General features: G+C 45.3%; 1 protein-coding gene across 3 annotated transcripts in view; it reads right to left on the reverse strand.

The window, feature by feature from the left end:
- The window catches only part of EFR3A (EFR3 homolog A), a 97,943-nt gene that overhangs the window by 37,040 nt on the left and 40,017 nt on the right, over positions 1–20,886 (reverse strand). For all 3 annotated transcript variants that reach the window (XM_069957087.1, XM_069957088.1, XM_069957089.1), the window contains 5 exons: positions 19,404–19,525; positions 18,473–18,622; positions 15,966–16,106; positions 4,661–4,739; positions 3,403–3,538 (listed from right to left, as the gene is read on the reverse strand). In XM_069957087.1, the coding sequence (XP_069813188.1) occupies positions 3,403–3,538; positions 4,661–4,739; positions 15,966–16,106; positions 18,473–18,622; positions 19,404–19,525 (628 nt within the window). The remainder of the gene's footprint in view (positions 1–3,402; positions 3,539–4,660; positions 4,740–15,965; positions 16,107–18,472; positions 18,623–19,403; positions 19,526–20,886) is intronic.

Here is a 20,886-nt window from a genome sequence, read left to right on the forward strand (position 1 = left end):
AGGCAGTTCTGAAGGCAAAAGGGGGTCCAACCCGTTAATATCATGGTGTACCTAATAAAGTGGCCGGTGAGTGTATATACACAGTGACCCCACTAGCAGAATAGTGAATGCAGCTCTGGAGTATAATACAGGATGTAACTCAGGATAAGTACAGGATAAGTAATGTAATGTACGTAAACAGTGAACCCACCAGCAGAATAGTGAGTGCAGCTCTGGAGTATAATACAGGATGTAACTCTGGATCAGTACAGGATAAGTAATGCAGTTTACGCCTCAATTTTTATACAGCTTTTATGTTTGAGCAAAAATTTCTGGTGGAAAAAAAAACTGCTTAATAAGGGAAAAACACAATGTACCAGATGCACCCTAGGGCGTCATTTGCGTAATATTGACATTCTCAGTGGTAATATTTGATATAAAAACTAGCAGGTTGTATTTTAGGTGTCCTTTTGTAGGCAAAAAAGTGCTAAGAGCCTTCTATAGAAATACATGAATGACAGGCCGAACAAGCTAATTCAATACAATGTTCCCGTCTTCTGAACATGACACCTTAAAAGACTGGAAGCAGCTGCTATTTTTATCTAACTATTCAGCAGCTTGTTAACTTCAAGGGGAAATAAGGAGAGAGGATAGGATATAACAAGACCGAATAGAAGATCATTGCACACAGAGAATATGACGAAAGGAGAGGGGGGAGAAACATTTTCTTTTTTCTTCTTCAGCATTCAAAAAAAAAAAAAAAAAAGTATAATAAACATCAGTGCTTGAGTCATCCTCATCCTTTTGTGTCGTTCAGCTTTGTTATAGCCCTCAATGGTAAAATCAGCCTGAAAAGGATGCAATACCGCATAACCACATTGCCTGGTATTGTGGTGTTACAGCTCAGTTCCATCAAATTGAATGGAGGCGAGTTGTAATACCGCACAAGACCTGAGGACAGGGGTGGTGCTATTTTTGGCAAGAAAATAGCTGTGCTTTTTCAAACCCTGGATCACCCCTTTTCAAAAGTGATTAAGAAAAAACAAAAACATTGCTGGAGAGCCTGATGAATCTGTACATCACGCCTACATGAATTGCAAGTGTGTAATACCTCACTTCACCTGCGGGAGTGCTGCAGGGAGAGTGAGCACTTGCAGTCTAGTTTCCTGACAGATTACAGATGATCTGTGGAGGTGCCAGCAGCAGGATGCACTGTGATCCGTTCATTGTCAAAGGTGGAAAAAAAACTTTTGAAGGTCTTCTATTTACGGATGCTTTTTCTTTTGTTTGAGGGAAAGTGTCTGTTAACAGTTAAACCCTAAATGATATTCCTCTCATCCATTTTGTGCAGTTTTCGCCTCCGGTGTATTCTATAAGAATAATTCAGTGGAGTGGAGCAGATCCCGTTCTGGCCTTTATGTGCCGGGTCACACGCTGTGCTTCTCCTACAGCCGGATAAGGACACTTTCTGCATTAAGCTGCACCTTCTGTTTCCATGAATCAACCTCTGGGTCATGTGGAGGATGATATAGCGGACTCACGCGGGGAGAGGAGTTTTCTTTTATTAATGCTGATGTAAGCGGTGGGGCTTCAATATTCTGTTCCCACAATATTATCTCTGAATTGTATTCATGGGAAGTGACCAGCGGGAGAAGGTATTTATCACTTAAAGGGCATCAGAACAAGAAGCAAAAACTCTTGAATCAGCTACTTTTGTACATTCACACTACACCAGGGCTTCTCAAACTTTTTGTTCTCAGGCCTCACCATGCGATTGATGTGGATGCTGCGGCCTCACCAAGAAATACCTACTACTATGCAGCGCCATATGCCACCATGTAGTGCACTTAATACCCCAAAGCAGCGCCAAATCAACGCAACTCCGCACTGCACTATTACATACTGCTCCACCTGTATAACCCATAAGCACACTGAATCAATAGACAGTGCTCCACCTGTATCATCCAACACCACACTGCACAAATACACACTGCTCCACCTTTATAACACAACACTGAACTGCACCAATAAGTACTGCTCCACTGGTATAACCCAGCACCACACTGCACCAAATAAAAACTGCTCCTGCTGTAAAACTCAACACCACACTGCAGCAATAGATACTGCTACTACTCCACACTGCACAAGTACATACTGCTCCACCTGTAAACCAGCACCACAGTGCCGCACCATTACACACCCCTCTACTCACCTGGCAGTTTTCTCACTTTCCTTTTTCGCACCACCCATACACACCACTTATACATTAACCTGGAGGTTCTTCAGCAACTCCTCTGCACTCCTCCTGTACTTCTTGTATACAGCCCCCTACTTTAAGGACCTGGGATATCATGGTCATGTGATCATGAAACAACTGCTCATCACAGAAATGCTTTACCTCCTGTTTGTAAAAAGTTTACACTTATGATGCAGGCCTGTCATCATCGATGTAATCTCTGCTTTGTAGTGCTTGCTGTGTACCAAGGTCAGGCACAAACAGGGAATCTTGCTTCTATCCAGACTGTAAGGTTTAACGCACAGTTTGAAAATCACTGCTCTATACTGCACCCCACAAGACACTTCCTCTATACTGCACCCCACAAGACACTTCCTCTATACTGCACCCCACAAGACACTTCCTCTACACTGCACCCCACAGGACACTTCCTCTATACTGCACCCCACAGGACACTTCCTCTATACTGCACCCCACAGGACACTTCCTCTATACTGCACCCCACAGGACACTTCCTCTATACTGCACCCCACAGGACACTTCCTCTATACTGCACCCCACAGGACACTTCCTCTATACTGCACCCCACAGGACACTTCCTCTATACTGCACCCCACAAGACACTTCCTCTATACTGCACCCCACAGGACACTTCCTCTATACTGCACCCCACAGGACACTTCCTCTATACTGCACCCCACAGGACACTTCCTCTATACTGCACCCCACAGGACACTTCCTCTATACTGCACCCCACAGGACACTTCCTCTATACTGCACCCCACAGGACACTTCCTCTATACTGCACCCCACAGGACACTTCCTCTATACTGCACCCCACAGGACACTTCCTCTATACTGCACCCCACAGGACACTTCCTCTATACTGCACCCCACAGGACACTTCCTCTATACTGCACCCCACAGGACACTTCCTCTATACTGCACCCCACAGGACACTTCCTCTATACTGCACCCCACAGGACACAATCTATACTGCACCCCACAGGACACAATCTATACTGCACCCCACAGGACACTTCCTCTATACTACAACACACAGGACATCTCCTGGGACACATGTATTACCAATTTCTGTGTAATACCATGATGTGCAGTATAGACAGTTAAATAACCGTAATCTATATGTGATAATGTGACAGGACAGTAAAGTTAAATCTTTTTACCAATAGATCCTTTGGCAGCAATAGCCACAGCCTCCAAGAGAACCTGCACAATTCCAGCTCGTATGCGAGGAGAATCCTTCTTATGTGAATTGAGATGTAGGAGGATCTGCTGGATCACATGATGAGAGTACTGCGCCTACAAGTGATAGAGGACACAGAGTTATATGTCTCACAAACTGCAGAGTATCCATATAATAATAATGAGAGTATATATCCAGTATGTATAGTTTAATAACTTAAGATGACTGTTAAGTTTTGACTCAGCTTTTTTTTTTTTTTTTTTTTTTTTAGGTGAATGGATCTGAGCTGCATTACTACACTTAACCTGAGGACAGGGTGGCGCTGTTCAGGGAAGAAAGCAGCTGTGTTTTTCTAATTCTTTTTAATATAGAGAAAATTAGTATGAATAAGATATTTTGTATTTGGCTTCATATTAGGTAAGCATTGTACTAAACTATGAGAATGGGGTAGAAAAATTGAGGCGGTCACTCACCACTTTAGATGCCGAGGGTACTTTATTCATCCAGACGTGAACATAGCAGGGAAGGGGGAAGGTGGAGGAGCGGGTGCAATCAGACAAACGTTTTCGCGGACTTCCGCTTCGTCAGGTCTGGCAGACCTGACGAAGCGGAAGTCCGCGAAAACGTTTGTCTGATTGCACCCGCTCCTCCACCTTCCCCCTTCCCTGCTATGTTCACGTCTGGATGAATAAAGTACCCTCGGCATCTAAAGTGGTGAGTGACCGCCTCAATTTTTCTACCCCATTCTTGTTGGACTGTTTTTCTTTGGCATTGGGCACCTCCACTAGCCGTACATTCTATCCATTTTAGAGCTTGCCTGTCAGTTGCATCGCAGTCCGGTTGTGCAGGTAGTAGTGCCAGCCGCTCCGTCTCTACCATATTCCATTGTACTAAACTATGCTTTCTCTTCCCCTTCAGTTATCCATCAGTATTTTACCCCCTATTGCGGACACAAATCAAATATGATATATGACACAACATGCAGATGTCTTATATCAACTTCAATAGGGAGAATGTGACCCGGAGCGAGTTATATAGGAATAGCTGCCTGGATGAATTAAGAGGAACCGTCAGCCTACTCGCTCAATACAAATATAGTCTTCATTATATGTAGAAAGCGTATAACGGGAAAAAAGCAAAAAATAAATAAAATATTCTCTCTGGGGTTCAGGCAGAGTGCACAAGAACTTATCTTACAGTCAGTGCTGCTCATAACAAACAGGAGCGGAGCCACCCACCTGAATGGAATACATGATGATCTTAAAGCAGGAAACCGCAAACTCATTGGACTCCCACAGCTTGTGATGGTCTAAATGCCTGCCAAATAAAGAAAGGAAAAGTAAGTAAAATAAGGCAAAGATGCTGGGGGAGAGTTGTGGTTTCACAATATCCTATGGGCTCTGTTTTGCACGCTACAAGCAGGTGGTCTCCAGTTGCACCTATAATAGTTGACCCCCAGCTTTCCCAGGACACTGAATGGCGTATCAGCTAAGTTAGGCAGCGATACTGTCTCACACTGGTTTAGGTCTCGACAGGTTTGAGGTTGTCACCCCACATTCTAGTAGACAGACAGAATATTTGCTGAAAGACAAATTTTATCCTATTAACTATTTGGAGTTTTAGCTTCGAATCCCTTACATTCACAGTTGTAGAAATAGATCCTGGCAGCACACAGTCACCACTAGGGGGAGCTGAGGAGCACACTGCATACTGTTTGTATACAGAACATGTGACAATGGTGTCTGTCAGGGGTGGGATATATTAGGAAGCAAGTGACTGGTTACTTCTTGAAGTTTATAGCACAAGCAGGAAAAATGGGTGAGTGTAAGGAGCTGATCCATTGTGACAAGAGTCTAATAGTGATTTGTGGATAACTGGGTCAAAGAATATACAGAGCAACCAGTCTTGTGGGGCATTCTCGGTATTGGTCAGTATCTAACAAGGATGAACACCACTGACAAGGGACATGGGGCCCAAGGCTCACTGGTGTGTGTGTGTGTGTGGGGGGGGGGGGGGGGGGGGGCATCTGGTCTGATTCCACAGAGCTGTTGTAGAGCAAAATGCTGTAAAAGTTTCTCTTGGCTATTATAGAAATATGTCAGATCGCACAGGACCCTATTGCGTATGAGGCCCACAGACTAGTAAGAAAGCGAACAATAAACACCTGTCCACTGCCAAAAGCATCTATAATAGACATGTTAGCATACCTGGGACATGGAGCAATGGAAAAAAAAGCATATGTTCATGGCCTTCCAACTGTTGCAAAACCACATTTCCCAACATGCCCGGACAGCTTAAGCTTTGGATTTGGCTGCCCAGGTATGATGGGAAATGTAGTTTTGAAACAGCTGGAGGGACGCAGTTTGGAGACCCATGGTTTAGTGGATCATGTTCTTTAACATGTGGCGGCCAGGTGTGTGGCACTTATCTGGGGAAGAGATGGCTATGGGAGGAAGAAACAAGATGGTGGGGGCAGTGTAATGGGCAATGTTCTCCTGGAGACCTTGTGTCCTGGCATCATGTGGCTGTTACTGTAAAATCGACCACCTACATAACCACTGTACACACTTCATGGCAGCGAGACCCCCCCCCCCCCAATGTATGTAAATGATAATACCTCAGGGGCCAAACTGCAGAATCTGCTAAGGACAGAGAGGGCAAGGTGGTGACTCTGTGGGATGTGCTGGAAAAACAAAGTCCATCCATGGAGGCCGCAGCCCACACCATACAGGCTGATACCCACGGACACATCATAGGTCTTGTGGGGTCAGACATGATTTGATGACGTGAGGGGGGATGTACACAATATGAGGTTTTAATGTTACGGCTGGTCAGTGTATATGTAGCACATCCCCCGCTTTCCTCTCCTGCCCTTCTCCAATAAGCAACGTCTAATGAGTTGACCCGTGTTCCCGGAGCCCGGCTTTATCTATAGCGTCTAATGATGAAGCGCGTTGGCTGTAACTTAATTTAGTGGCATGGTAACTGTACTGCACAGCGACTCCACACTAGAAATCTGCATCCATCCCACCGGGAGCAGGAATCTCATTACACGTCAATGATACAAGCTGTTCCTTCCCTCCACTAAGCACAACGTACACCACATCTATTTCTGGCCCGATTCTGGGGAAAGCAGAGAAGCAGAAGAGAGAAAAAAAAACCCACAGACACAAGATTTACTATAACTACAGAAGATAAAATAATGGTGTCTCGTGTATAAAAACTAAGTGTGGGGTCTCCTGAAGGGATCGATCACAGCTCTTATTCTATTGTCGATCCTTGCTCGGAAAAAAAAAAAAAAAAAGAAAAAAGCTTTCCTTTGTGCCGCACATCGCCTGTCTTTGCTGAAACTGGGAGCAAAATGGCGAACACAACTGAAAAAGGTAATTTATTTCATTATCAATTATGAGACTGCATTGCCAAATAGATTCTGCCCTCTTAAAAGGGGTTTACCGTTAAATAAGTGGGGGGAAAAACATACACTGTACAGGAGAGAGGACCCTGCCGATAAGAGCTTAAACTCTACAGGAGAGAGGTCCCTGCCCATAAGAGCTTACACTCTACAGGAGAGAGGATGCTGCCCATAAGAGCTTACACTGTACAGGAGAGAGGACCCTGCCCATAAGAGCTTATACTGTACAGGAGAGAGGACCCTGCCCATAACAGCTTACACTCTACAGGAGAGAGGACCCTGCCCATAAGAACTTACACTCTACAGGAGAGAGGACCCTGCCCATAAGAGCTTATACTGTACAGGAGAGAGGACCCTGCCCATAAGAGCTTACACTCTACAGGAGAGAGGACCCTGCCCATAAGAGCTTAAACTCTACAGGAGAGAGGTCCCTGCCCATAAGAGCTTACACTCTACAAGAGAGAGGACCCTGCCCATAAGAGCTTACACTCTACAGGAGAGAAGACCCTGCCCATAAGAGCTTACACTCTACAGGAGAGAGGACCCTGCCCATAAGAGCTTACACTCTACAGGAGAGAGGACCCTGCCCATAAGAGCTTACACTCTACAGGAGAGAGGACCCTGCCCATAAGAGCTTACACTCTACAGGAGAGAGGACCCTGTCCATAAGAGCTTACACTCTACAGGAGAGAGGATGCTGCCCATAAGAGCTTACACTCTACAGGAGAGAGGACCCTGTCCATAAGATCTTACACTCTACAGGAGAGAGGACCCTGTCCATAAGAGCTTACACTCTACAGGAGAGAGGTCCCTGCCCATAAGAGCTTACACTCTACAGGAGAGGGACCCTGCCCATAAGAGCTTACACTCTACAGGAGAGAGGACGCTGCCCATAAGAGCTTACACTCTACAGGAGAGGGACCCTGCCCATACAACTTACGTGAGAGGTTCTAGTTTTTCCCAGTACAACCAGGACCTGATCAGTAAATCTCTACTAGAATATAAGTGGAATGTGATTACGATGTGCTACATAAAGTGAAGAAGGACTGTACAGTAAGTTATACAGAAATACTATGATACTTTGTGTGCAGATTAGAAATAATTTAGGTGAAAGAACTGCAAATAAAAGATAAAAAAGAAGAAGAAATCCAGGAAGCAGCAGCAGATGCGGTGACAGCGGTTTAACTTCAGGTAAATGACAGGATAATAGCGTGGGGGAGGACGGGGCGCCATGTGGATCAATAAAACGCAGACATTGCATCCTGTGGGACCTGATCAATAATATAACCTGACAGGGCGCTCACCAATTATTTTCAGTTTTAAGGCTTAACATGACAGTAAGTGGAGGAGTCCCAGTCATTACCCGGGAGAATCTGAGTTGGCAACAACCCCAACACAAACCACAATCCACCGGGATCTCCCGTTAGAGAACTTATTAAGAGTGTTCCTATAAAAGGGGTACTCCACTCTCACAGCTACACTTGTAGGACTCGGCAAGTTATACATCTATACAAATACACTCACTTAGCCAACTCGGGCCCATCTCCTGATATGCCACGCTTTCCTTTTCTTTTCTTTTCTTTTTTTTTTTAAACTTGGTTTATTAAGAGTTGTACGTACATATTAAGAATACAGCACAGAATCTTGCAAATAAGGATAACAGAAAATCCCTGGTGTTCATGCCATGACTTTCACAAAGGTCCTCAATTACGTACAAAATATTCAAATTGGAACAGCACCCTAACTTGGGTGTTCTAACGTCACGAGTTCAAAATCTAAACCTCTAAAACAGTAAAAAGAATAAGTTTATGTGCCCAACATACCCATCATACCGTCTAGTGTTAGGGTGGTATTACACGGGCCGATAACCCAATAACAACTGTAAACGAGCTCCTATGTGCTAGATCGTTGCTCGTTTACTGGGCCTATTACACGGCCTGATAATCGTTTAACAAGGGCTGCAAGGACATCGTTACCGATGTTCTTGCAGCCCCTGCTTAAGGGGGTACTCCGGCCATGCAGTATAATCTGTGTACGGCCGGGCAGGGGGTTGAAATAAAAGCTGGCAGCTGAGCCATTTAGCAGCCGAGGCGGGACTCCGCTACAACCGCTGAATGGCAGAGCTGCCTTGAGACGTCACGTCTCAAGCCGCAGCTCTAACCAGGAAGCGGCCGCGGGACGGGGGTATGGGGCGGTGCAATCCGGGAGCCGCCGATGGAACCGGGGAGGTAAGTCACCGCCGGCTTCTATTTCAAGCCCCTCCCCGGCCATACACCGATTATACTGCAGGGCTGTAAACTGCAAACTGCAGGGCCTTTAAACTGCATACTTTACCTATCAACGCTTCAGGGCTGCTCCTGCAGTCCACGTCTCCCCGGGTCAAGTGCGCTCTCAGCTGACAGCCCGCTCAGTCAATCACAGGCCGCGGTGGTCCTGGCCTGTGATTGGCTGAGCGGCCTGTCAGCTCAGACAGGCCACTATGAAGCTGTAGCATGCGGGACCCGGGGAGAAGAAGACCGCAGGAGCAGCCCTGAAGCCTGGATAGGTAAAGTATATCGTCAGTCGCCGGCCGCGCACCGCTATTATACGTAGCGATGCGCGGTCGGCGCCCGACAATTATAGGTTATAACCTATATCAACGATCAGCCGATGATCGTTGTCATCAGCTGATCGTTGTATTTATTACATGGGGCGATAATCGGCCGAATCGGGCCGATTCAGCAGATTATCGCTCAGTGTAATAGTACCTTCAAAGATAAACAAACTGGTTAATATATACCAGACAAAATTTTAGACATGGCGAGACAACAGAGCATCCCGTAAACTTGTGTATCGGGTCATTGTGTAGTTTGTGCCAGGAGAGGAGCACCAGCTTCCCCACACCTTACTGAACTTAGAGGGGCATCCTCTGTGCTTAAACACAATATTTTCGTAAGAAATGGCTGTATGTACTAGCCCAATCCATTGCGACAACACAGGAGGCCTGGGAGTCATCCACTTAAGCGAATCGCCTTCCCAGCAAAAAACAGCACTTCTCTAATAAACATCATTTGATAATGTGTCCATAGTTCATCATCCAGGATCCCTAGAAGACAGCATTCGGGTGAGCAATCAATAGGACGTTGTAGTATTTTATCTAGCATATCCAATACATCTCCCCAGAAGGAACTAATAAGAGGGCATCCCCACAACAATGGATGAAGTCAGACCGTGGGTGTTTGCCCTTATGGCATTCTGTTGTGCATTTTATGCAGCCTCCCCGTGGTCAGGTAATACTGGCAGAAAATGAACAGCTGAGTCATTTTATTGTTTATAGCAGGTGAGACCAACATGTGTAAGGGCCAGGGCTTCTTTCCAATAGTCTTCAGTCAGAGAAGGAATGAGCTCTTTCAACTTGGCTTCTACCATTAAGGGGGTACCCTGGATTTTAGCTAACATCAGGTAAGTATATATCGCTGAAATTATCCCTCTCGGGCCCTGAGATTTAAACACACCAATCAACGGGAACGTCCTAAATCCATTATAGGCATACACATCTTTCAGAAAGCTCACACCATGTTGAATCAAAAAGACGGGATCTAAACTGTCCGCAAGGTGCGGAAGCGAAGGGTCATACCACAGGGGTCCGTTTAGTATGTGGTCCGTGTACCGTGAGAGGCGCTTGGCAGCATTCGACACTTGTGCAGCCAGCCTAGGCAATGGTAACCACCTGTGATCTGTTTTACCCTCAAACACAGGCCATAATTGATGCAGACCAAGATAGTAGACTAAGTGATGTCCTTTGTTGGAAAGCACTCCCGCCTTGGTCCACTCCATCAGATAACAGAGTGACCCAGCGAAATAATAAATTTGGAAATCGGGAGGAGACATGCCGCCATGGGATTTAAATCTCTGCAGAGTGGCCAGCTTTAGCTTTGTTTCCCCAGACAAAGGGGGGTAACATTGCATTAAGTTGTTTAAAAAAGGATTGCGGCACCAGGGAGGAAGAGTGCTCCAGAATATACAGACATTTTGGGAGACTGACCATTTGAAATAGATTTATGCATCCTGGAACCGCTAGCGGGAGGGCTGCCCATACTCTGAACTTGTCTCTCGCATTAGCCAGCAATGGGAGGATATTGGTCTGATAATCTTTACAATTTCCTTTTCATTCTTAACAGCTTGTTGTCTATGTTACAGACCACCACTCTGCTCTGAAAGCAGTGGACTGGTGCCCTGGTGACAAAGTGGAAACACACGCAATGTACGTTGGGTAAGAAGGTGGAGGAGGTAGTAGATACTTTACCCTATACAGGCCTGGTCATCCAAACTCTGTTTTGGCTATATATTTCCAGCCAGGAGACTTTTGTGCACGATGCACTTTATTGTCCTTTTACGTGTTTTATGTCTTCATTGCTGTTCTATTTGGCTTACATGTATGCCCAGTGCCATCTGCTTGTATTGTTTGTAGCATTACCTGCAAGCCAAGGTGACTTTTCTACAGAAGACTGCCTCAGATGCATCTCATTAAAGAGACCTAACAGGCGAGGTCCATGGGAAGAAGTATGCAAACTAAAGGGGTACTCAGGGGAGTATTTCTTTTTTTTAATATAATGCTTTAATAAAGTTTAGACTTCCATTGAGCAGCATAAGCAAAGGGTTGACAGAAACCTCTCAGCTGCCACCAATGGTCATGTCAGGAACTGCAGGGCTGTCCAAGAAATCCCCTGCTCTGATCCAGTGCTGCACATAGGACTATTGATGCTGAGCAGGGTTCCTCCATGTACTATTATTATTCTAAATTAGAATACACAGAGGGGGGTCTGCCCTGTCAGTATGCGGCAGCCTCTGCACAGTGAGTGGTGATTACTATGACTATCATTACTATTACCATCACTGCTCTAGCCATATCAAACAAAGATGGGCCTGAATATTGAACAAGCTAATAAATAAATTGTAAAGATTTGATAGAAAGCTCCAGCATACGGCGGCTGTACGGTGACTACAGGTCAGAGGTCCTCCCACCTACACAGATGAAATGATGGTTTCTCTCCCACAGAGATGCAGCTAATGGCCAGGAAGCAGAGTGTCTCCCAGCGCTGTACTAGCAGGGACAGTGTGAACTGCAGCCAACAGATTTGCCTAATAGTCTTGAAGGCACGCTGCCAAAAACATCTGTGGTTTCCTGGGGAGATCTCAGAAGCAGCGAGACGTGTCAATAGCAAGAAAGAAACGTTATCATAATCTCATGCAAGCAGAGGATCGGGACACTGTGCCGGGGCTACACCACAAGAGAGTGCTCTGTGTATGCGAGACAGGCAGACTGACAGGCAGATAGAGACAGACAGATGTGAGATGGACAGACCCAAGGTGGGCAGAGACAGGCACCCGAGACCGGCTACAGAAATCAGGGGACTGGCTGTGAGACAGAGTGACAAGGAACAGATGTGAGACAGATGGATTGCAGCATGGCGGCTCAGTGGTTAGCAGTGAACCTAGGGGCAACATCTGCATGGAGTTTCTATGTTCTCCCTGAGTACGGGTAGATCGTGGTGACAGGGACTGGGTGAGACAGACAATGCTTGGACTAGGTCACATACACACTGACAATGGTAACAATCACTTATCAATACAATTCCAGGGGGAGTAAAGCCCCTATTACACAGGCAGATATTAAAGGAGCAAGCGAGCTCCGACCTGTTAGATCAGAACTCGCTTGCTCCTTGTTCCCCACTCGCTGCCTGTGCTATTACAGGCACCGACATCGCGCAGGGGGGGCCCCCTAAACAGTCTATAGATCATCCAGGAAGCCCATAGGAGATGGCGGTGGTCTTCTGCCACCACTCCTATTACACGGAGCAACGACCAGCAGACAGTCGTTATCGGCATTGATTTCTTTCAACGCGTTGAAAGACATTAATCAGCTGACATTGTGCATGTTGGCTGATTGTTGCCTTTCAATACTATTACACCAAGTGATTATCAGCAGTAAAAGCCGATAATCGTCCAAGTATAGGGCCCCACAGAGGTATCTCCAAAATTGTTAGTATCTATATAGTATATACGGACTCCTCTGTTACTGGATACACATACACACACACACTGAATACTGAGTATATACTAAGACACACAAGTCAGAACACCAGACAGATTTAAGGCTCAGCAAATGCGGGTTCCTATTAGTCCTTACTGACAAGGAGACCTGACGTGTCCTAATAAAGCGTTATCCTAGTGAAGCACAGACGTCTCTCTGGTTACAGCCCAGACCATTTATACAAGACTAACAGACACAAACTGATCTTGCCGATCGGCTCTTGTTCGCGGTACCATCACACGGCACAACTGATCAAGCAGCTGGGATGCACAAACAATCCCTGTATAGTTTGTGCAGCCATTTAAATGTATTTTTTACATACGATAGAGATGAATTTTACCCCCCCCCCCCCTCCACAAAAGACACAATCAGCTCAGGATCGGCTTCTTGCTCATAATCGGCTGGTGTAAATAAATGGAGCTGCGCTTTATAGTCTCCAACTAAGAATTAATCCCTCCTCTTCCCTCCTCGAACCCCAGCACCCTCTGCAGGCACTCCAGCTTTTACAATACAGACATGTGCTAGTGACAGGAGACAGGTATCGGTTGTATGTGGCCGTAAGGTTGGGAACAATGGCGAGGGGATTATAATGCGGCTTCATTACCAGGACGGTGCAGGTTTGGCATTGCTCCAGCTGTCAAGCACTACCATAGTATAATGCACTCCTGTATAATTACCGGCTTATAAGGGCCGAGTCTGGAGAGAAGACTGATTTATCAACATTACAAAGAAAACATAATAAAGCGGAGGCACTAGACAGAAACAACGCGAGGGGAAGGCGGGCGATTTACTGAAAGTTAAAGGGGTAGTGCGGCATTAGAAAATTATTCACTAAATAACACACAAAGTTATACAATTTTTGTAATGTATGTTATGTTCGTGAATGGCCCCCTTCCCCGTGTCCCCTCCCACCCCCGGAAGTGTAGTGCACTATACATACCTGATTCGTGTCGTCCCGGCCGCCATCTTGGGGACAATGACGTAGTCTTCGGGAGGCTGGGTGGACCGCACCAGCCCTCCTTCACGCCGACCCCCTCTGCCGCGTCATCAGCTGCTCAACCGCAATTGGCTGAGCATAACTAAGCTCAGCCAATCATGGCTGAGCAGCTGATGACGCGTCCCTTATGCCGTTCCCCCTCTGCCGCGTCATCAGCTGCTCAGCCGCAATTGGCTGAGCTTAGTTAAGCTCAGCCAATCCCGGCTGAGCAGCTGATGACGCGGCAGAGGGACGACTAGAGCCGTTCGGCCGGCCTCCCAAAGATTACATCATTGTCACAAGATGGCAGCAGGGGGTTGACACGAATCAGGTGAGTATAATGCACCACACTTCCGGGTTTAGCATGGGTGGGGGGGAAACACAGGGAAGGGGGCCATTCACATACATAACATACATTACAAAGTTGTATAACTTTATAATGTGTGTTATTTTGTGAATAATTGCTTAGCGCCGCACTACCCCTTTAATGAGATGGAAATTAGGAGATGTTAATTGGGTAAAAGTTTTTGGTTTCCTCTATTCCTAATGGACATCGGTGTAAGTGTAGAGTCAGTCTAATGGTGAAGGGGAGGGGGGGGGGTTCCTGGAATGGGGAACCTCCGGACCTCCAGCTGTTGAAAAACTACAATTACCATCATGCCTGGACAGCCTTTGGCTGTCCAGGCATGATGGGAATTGTAGTTTTACAACAACTGGAAGTCCCAAGAATCCCCATCCCTGCTCTATTGCCTCCATATGTTCTGAAGTTCTCACGATTAGGAGTCCAGTGGGCGTGTCACCATACAGAGACAACTGTCAATCACGGGTCAGGATCAGGTGGGCTAGATAAGTGGATATGTAAATGCCACAATATAATGGTCTCCAGCAGTAGAGAGGTTAATGGTTTGCTTCTATGGTAGTTTAGGGTATAAAAGGGATTTTCCACTAGTTCCCTCCCTTCTCCTGTCTCACCCTAACTATCACTATCACTATACAGAAAGTGCCAGAGATTTATTTAAAAAAAATCTCGTCTTCCAGAGCTTATCAGCTTCTGTATGTCTTGCAGGAAGTGGCTTATTCTTTCTAGTCTGGGGAGAAGGAGAGGTTTTCTATGGGGATTTGATACTGCTCTGGACAGTTCCCGACATGGATAGAGGTAAATTACAAATCTCTGGCACTTGCTGGGACCAGTTGATTTAAACGATATCGTTACGATTTGTAACGATAAACTTTTTTGACCATTTAGTTTTAGTTAGCTTAGGTCATGATAAGAATTTTTGCAATAAACATTAATAAGCTAAATTGAACATATTTTTTTGATGCATGTAGCTGGATGTCCCCTCAGCCCTGTGTCTGCCTCTGTGTTACTTGTCAATTCTTGTTAGCCCCGCCCCCAGGAAATCTTTACTGTGGCTGAGCTTGGGACAGATTCTCAGACAGCAACAGGTGACAACAGGTTTTGTGTGAGCAGCAGCGGCGAGGGAATTGCTGGACTTTTGCAGGTCACTGCTGGCTGAAGGGGGAAAAGTTCAAGGACTTCTGTTAGGCAGTGTGCTTAATGCTTAAACCAGGGCGAACATGCAGGCCATGACTCCAGTATGTTCTGCAGCCAGGCCGGGGGGTGAGTCACCTCAGTAGAGGACTACAACTCCCAGCACCACACACTCGCTGTAAACATATTACTGCAGCAGGTGAACCCCACCACTCCATGACTAACAGCACCCTGCAGCGTTGTGTTGTGAGAGCAGGTGACTATAAAATCTGCTGGAGCTCTGTATCTAATCCCACTGAATGTGATACCGTATGCTGTGCTGAGGCACTGTATCTAATTCCACTGTATGTGATACCATCGGCTAAGGCGCTGGTCAGCAGTCAGTGGTTGAAGGGACTCAGCAAGGGTAGCATGCGGGCTTCTATATAAGTGTTTACATTTTTTTGGCCACTTAAAGTATAGTTGCGCTTCAAAAGAAAATAAAATTGGGTAAACTACTTCCGAGGCCTTGCAATCTGCGCTGTTCTACCATCAGTCACTTCTGGTTTTCTGCACCTATGTAGGCGACACAGACCGCGTATGATACTCACGCAAACACTGGTCGTACAGCGTTATTCATGTTCCCATAAGCCGCTCTGCCCAGAAGCTCTCGAAAGCAGTTCTCAGCCAGGACACTCGGGTTCTCCTCTTTGTCACCAACGACGGATGGGGAGGCAGGTGGAGCCAGGCGACTGCAAGGAACCATATCAGTCAGTCACTGGAGAATGGGGACAATACAGGTGAAGAAGATGACAACATACATACATTATATATCTATCTAGAGAGAAAAACAAAACCTTATCCTTATATTTTCAGGAAAGAAGAGAAGTCATATCGTGTACTGTACAGCCACTCCACCAGCAGAATATTGAGTGCAGCTCTAGAGTACACAGTGGTTTGCAATAAATTAAAATAACAATTTTTTTTTTCAGTAATTCAATTCAAAAAGTGACCTCATATATTCTATAGTCATTACATACAGAGTGAAGTTTTTCAAGCGTTTATTTCTGTTAAAGTTAATGATTATGAATTACAGCCAAGAAAAAACAAAAAGTCAGTATTTCAGAAAATTAGAATATTATATAAAACCAACTGAAAAAAATGTTAACACAGAAATGTCGACCAAATGAAAAGTTTGTACAGTAAATGCCCTAAATACTTGTTCTGGGTACCTACTGCATGAATGACAGTATCAATGCGGCAATGTGGCATGGAGACGATCAGCTGATGGCACTGCAGAGGGGTTATTGAAGCCCAGGTTGCTTTGATAGCGGCCTTCAGCTTGTCTGCATTGTTGGCTCTGGTGTCTTTCATCTTCCTCTTGACAATACCCCATAAATTCTCTATGGGGTTAAGGTCTGGCCAGTTTGCTGGCCAATCAAGCACAGTGATGCTGTGGTTAGTAAACCAGGGATTGGTACTTTTGGCCGTATGTACAGGCGCTAAATCCTGCTGGAAGATGAAAATTCTATCTCCAAAAATCTTTTCAGCATGGGGAAGCATGAAGTGCTGTAAAATTTCCTGGTAGACGGCAGCGGTGACTTTAGTTTTGATGAAACAAAGTGAACCTACACCTGCAGATGACATGGCTCCCCAAACCATCACTGATTGTGGAAACTTCACACTAAACCTGAAGCAGCTTGGATTCTGCCTCTCCACTCTTCCTCCAGACTCTCGGACCGAAATTTCCAAATGAAATGCAAAATTTACTTTAATCTGAAATCAGCCCCTTGGACCACTGATCAGCAGTCCAGTTCTTCTTTTCCTTGACCCAGGTAAGACGCTTCTGGCGTTATTGGTCAGGAGTGACATATGGGATGCAACCCTTGTAGCCCATGTCCTGCAGACGTCTGGATGTGGTGGCTTTTGAAGCACTGACTCCAGCAACAGGCCACTCTTGGTGAATCTCTCCCAAATTTTTGAATGGCATTTTCGTTACAATCCTGTTAAGACTGCGGTTCTCCCGGTTGCTTGTTCACCTTTTTCTAACACACTTTTTCCTTCCACTCAACTTTCCATTATTATGCTTTGATACAGCACTCTGAGAACAGCCAGCTTCTTTAGCAATGAACTTTTGTGGCTTACCCTCCGGGTGGAGTGTGTGAACGACTGCTTTCTGGAAGTCTGTCAAGTCAGCAGTCTTCCCCATAATTGTGTTGCATACTGAACCAGACCTTTTAAAACACTTAGGAAGCCACTGCAGGTGTTTTTGGTTAATTATTCAAATTTTCTGAAATACTGACTTTTGTTTTTTTTGGCTGTAATCAATAATTATCAACTTTAACAGAAATAAACGCTTGAAAAAGTTCACTCTGTATGTAATGACTCTATAGAATATATGAGGTCACTTTTTGAATTGAAATACTGAAGAAATTTTTTTTTTTGTTGATATTCTAATTTATTGCAAACCACTGTAACTCAGTAACTGTAACTCAGGATAAGTACAGTATCAGTAATATTATGTATGTACACAGTGACCCCACCAGCAGAATAGTGAGTGCAGCTCTGGAGAATAATACAGGATGTAACTCAGCATCAGTACAGGATCAGTAATGAAATGTATGTACACAGTGTCGCCACCAGCAGAATAGTGAGTGCAGCTCTGGAGGATAATACAGGATGTAACTCAGGATCAGTACAGGATAAGTAATGTATGTACACAGTCACTCCACCAGCAGAATAGTGAGTGCAGCTCTGGAGGATAATACAGGATGTAACTCAGGATCAGTACAGGATAAGTAAAGTATGTACACAGTCACTCCACCAGCAGAATAGTGAGTGCAGCTCTGGAGTAGGAGAGGAACAAACTCTTATAAAAAATATTATTGGCTGGTACTAAGGATAACACAAAGAGAAAGTGAGAGCTGAGAATTGTGATGCAAACCGTTCAGGTTAACAAAATAAATGCAATAAAAGGGAGAAGAGGAGATGGGTGTTTATGACAGCCATCGCCATACATACATCGGGTGAAGTATAATAACCATCGCCATCAGTATATCAGGATCAACCTATAAAACTAGACTGATAAGCAGAGACAAGGCAAATGGTGTTCACCTACCTTTCATTGTCTTCTATCCTTTGCATGTTAAACAAGAGAGATGGAACTATCTTATCCATGTGCTGGGGCTCCCATATAGTAGCCCGGAGCTCATCATTCACAGTTTTACGCACAACACCTTGGATGCCTCGAATTCCAGCAATTCTTATTCTAAAGAGCAGAAGTAGTAGAAAAATGTAAGAATTGTGATAATGTTAAGGGGATGTACAATTCTCCATTTGCTCTGATGAACCATGTGCAAATGACTGATGTATCATGTATCTCCATTGGTAACCACGCAAAAGTAAAATCTTACAGGGAGACAGTAATTCACATATAAAGCTGGTTAAACCCTGGGAGGTCTAATGCCCCTATTCCACAGGCCGTCTAGAGGAGCAAACGAGTGCTCTCAGCGCTCGTTTGCTCCTCGTTCCCCGTTTGCTGCCACCACTATTCAGCACGGCTGCAGCGAGCGGGTGAGTGCGGAAGGGGCGGGGGGGGGGGGGAGAGCTGCGGGGGGGCTGCCCGGGTGATCGCTGATCGTCCGGGCAGCCCTTAGGATACAGCAGCGTCTGCTGCTGATGCTCCTATTCAACAGTGCGACGGCAGAAGATCGTTGCTGTATCAGTTGCTTGTTTTTCAACATGTTGAAAAACAAGCGACTGCAACGATCCGCCGACATGAACGATGTCGGCTGATCGTTGCACTCTATTCCACGGGACAATTATCGTCCGTAGCGGCCGATAATCGTTCCGTGGAGTAGGGCCTTAAGTCTCCCAACACAGGAGATCCAGAGCCTCACAAGGAAGAGACCATTGAGTCACTGGATACGCCTTTCACTAACAATAGAAGAATTATAATCCTTCCAATCTAGCAGTCTCTCCTAGAGTTACAAATGTAGCAGAGCTGAACTCGTCCTCTATCTCAAGGTGAGTTTTACGTGAACTCTTACTCTGTTTGCACTTCCGGATCGCTGTGACATGAATGACACATGGCACTGAATCTGGAAACAAAGAAGTCGTATCGTCTGTGATAGGACGGGGTGTCTTCTTCTATGTTGGCAAACTTTACAAACTGCAAAAAAAAAAAAAAAAGAAAGAGAAAATGTAAAACTTATTTTTAATGTTTTTCTTACATTACAATCCATTTCTACATGTACCAGATTGCATTGGCCTTTTTTGCATTTTCTTTTTGCCTAATAATAACAATATTAATAATAAAAACATGGGGGGGTCATGCCATAATCACAGCCTACAGCAGGGTTACCACTATATTATGCTTGGGTTGCAGTGTTGAGTTGCCTGTACCCCCCGACGATCTCCGTATCGGGCTGCCAGCGTCTTTGTTGTTAATAGAACCGTGGGTACAGCATGTGACTCACGGTTCTATTAATTCCTATGGAGCAGCTGGAGAGAGCTGCACTCTTTTAGCTTACTCGATTTAAAAAAAAAAAATAATTCTGCGCTCTGTCCTGCAGGGGGAGCCATGTGTCAGCAGCCTGAGCTCTGTACTACGCAGACAGGAGCAGCTCGGGATGCAGCACAGAGGATGGCACCAGGAGGGGTGCCCCAGCAAACACACTGGGGGTGGCCAGCCAACACGCTCTTCCCCCTGCAGACACAGGGACATAGCAAAGGCCTAACAGGTGACAGTGGGGCCGGGGATACAGGAAAACACAGGAACATTGTACAATCTGTGCAAACAAGAACAGATAGGACTGCCTTCCCGTCAGTGAGCATAGATATTTCTGGCTCTTTTACTCCAATGAAGACAACTATAATACTACTGCAATCTCTCATTCATACTGCTATAATCAGGCACTAGTTGTTATTCTACATGGAAATCATTGACTAGGTTATCCTAAAAGGACCGGGACTTTGCTTTAAAGGGGTAGTTCAAAAATGTTTTCCTCTAAATCAACTGGTGCCAGAAATTTGTGATCTACTTCTATAAAAAAAAAAAAAAAAAAAAATCTCAAATCTTACAATACTTATCAGCTGCAGCATGTCCTGCAAGAAGTGGTGTATTCTTTCCTGTCTAACACAGTGCTCTCTGCTGCCATCTCTGTCCATGTCAGGAACTGTCCAGAGCAGGAGAGGTTTTCTATGGGGATTTGCTGCTGCTCTGGACAGTCCCTGACATAGACAGAGGTGGCAGCAGAGAGAACTGTGTCAGACTGGAAAGAATACACCACTTCCTACAGGGCATACAGAAGCAGATAAGTACTGGAAGACTGGAGATTTTTTTTAAAAGAAGTAAATTACAAATCTCTGGCACTTTTGTGGCTCCATTGGATTTTAAAGAAAAAATTGTTTGGTGAACAACCCCTTTAATCCAACCACGTAACGTGGGACCACAGCTGCGGTTATAAAACTAACAATGCAGCAATTGTAACGTGCAAAAATCTCCCTCTGATCTGCCCTCCTATGGAAATA

This window comes from Dendropsophus ebraccatus, chromosome 2 (assembly GCF_027789765.1).
Source record: "Dendropsophus ebraccatus isolate aDenEbr1 chromosome 2, aDenEbr1.pat, whole genome shotgun sequence".
In the NCBI taxonomy this organism is placed as follows: Eukaryota; Metazoa; Chordata; class Amphibia; order Anura; family Hylidae; genus Dendropsophus; species Dendropsophus ebraccatus.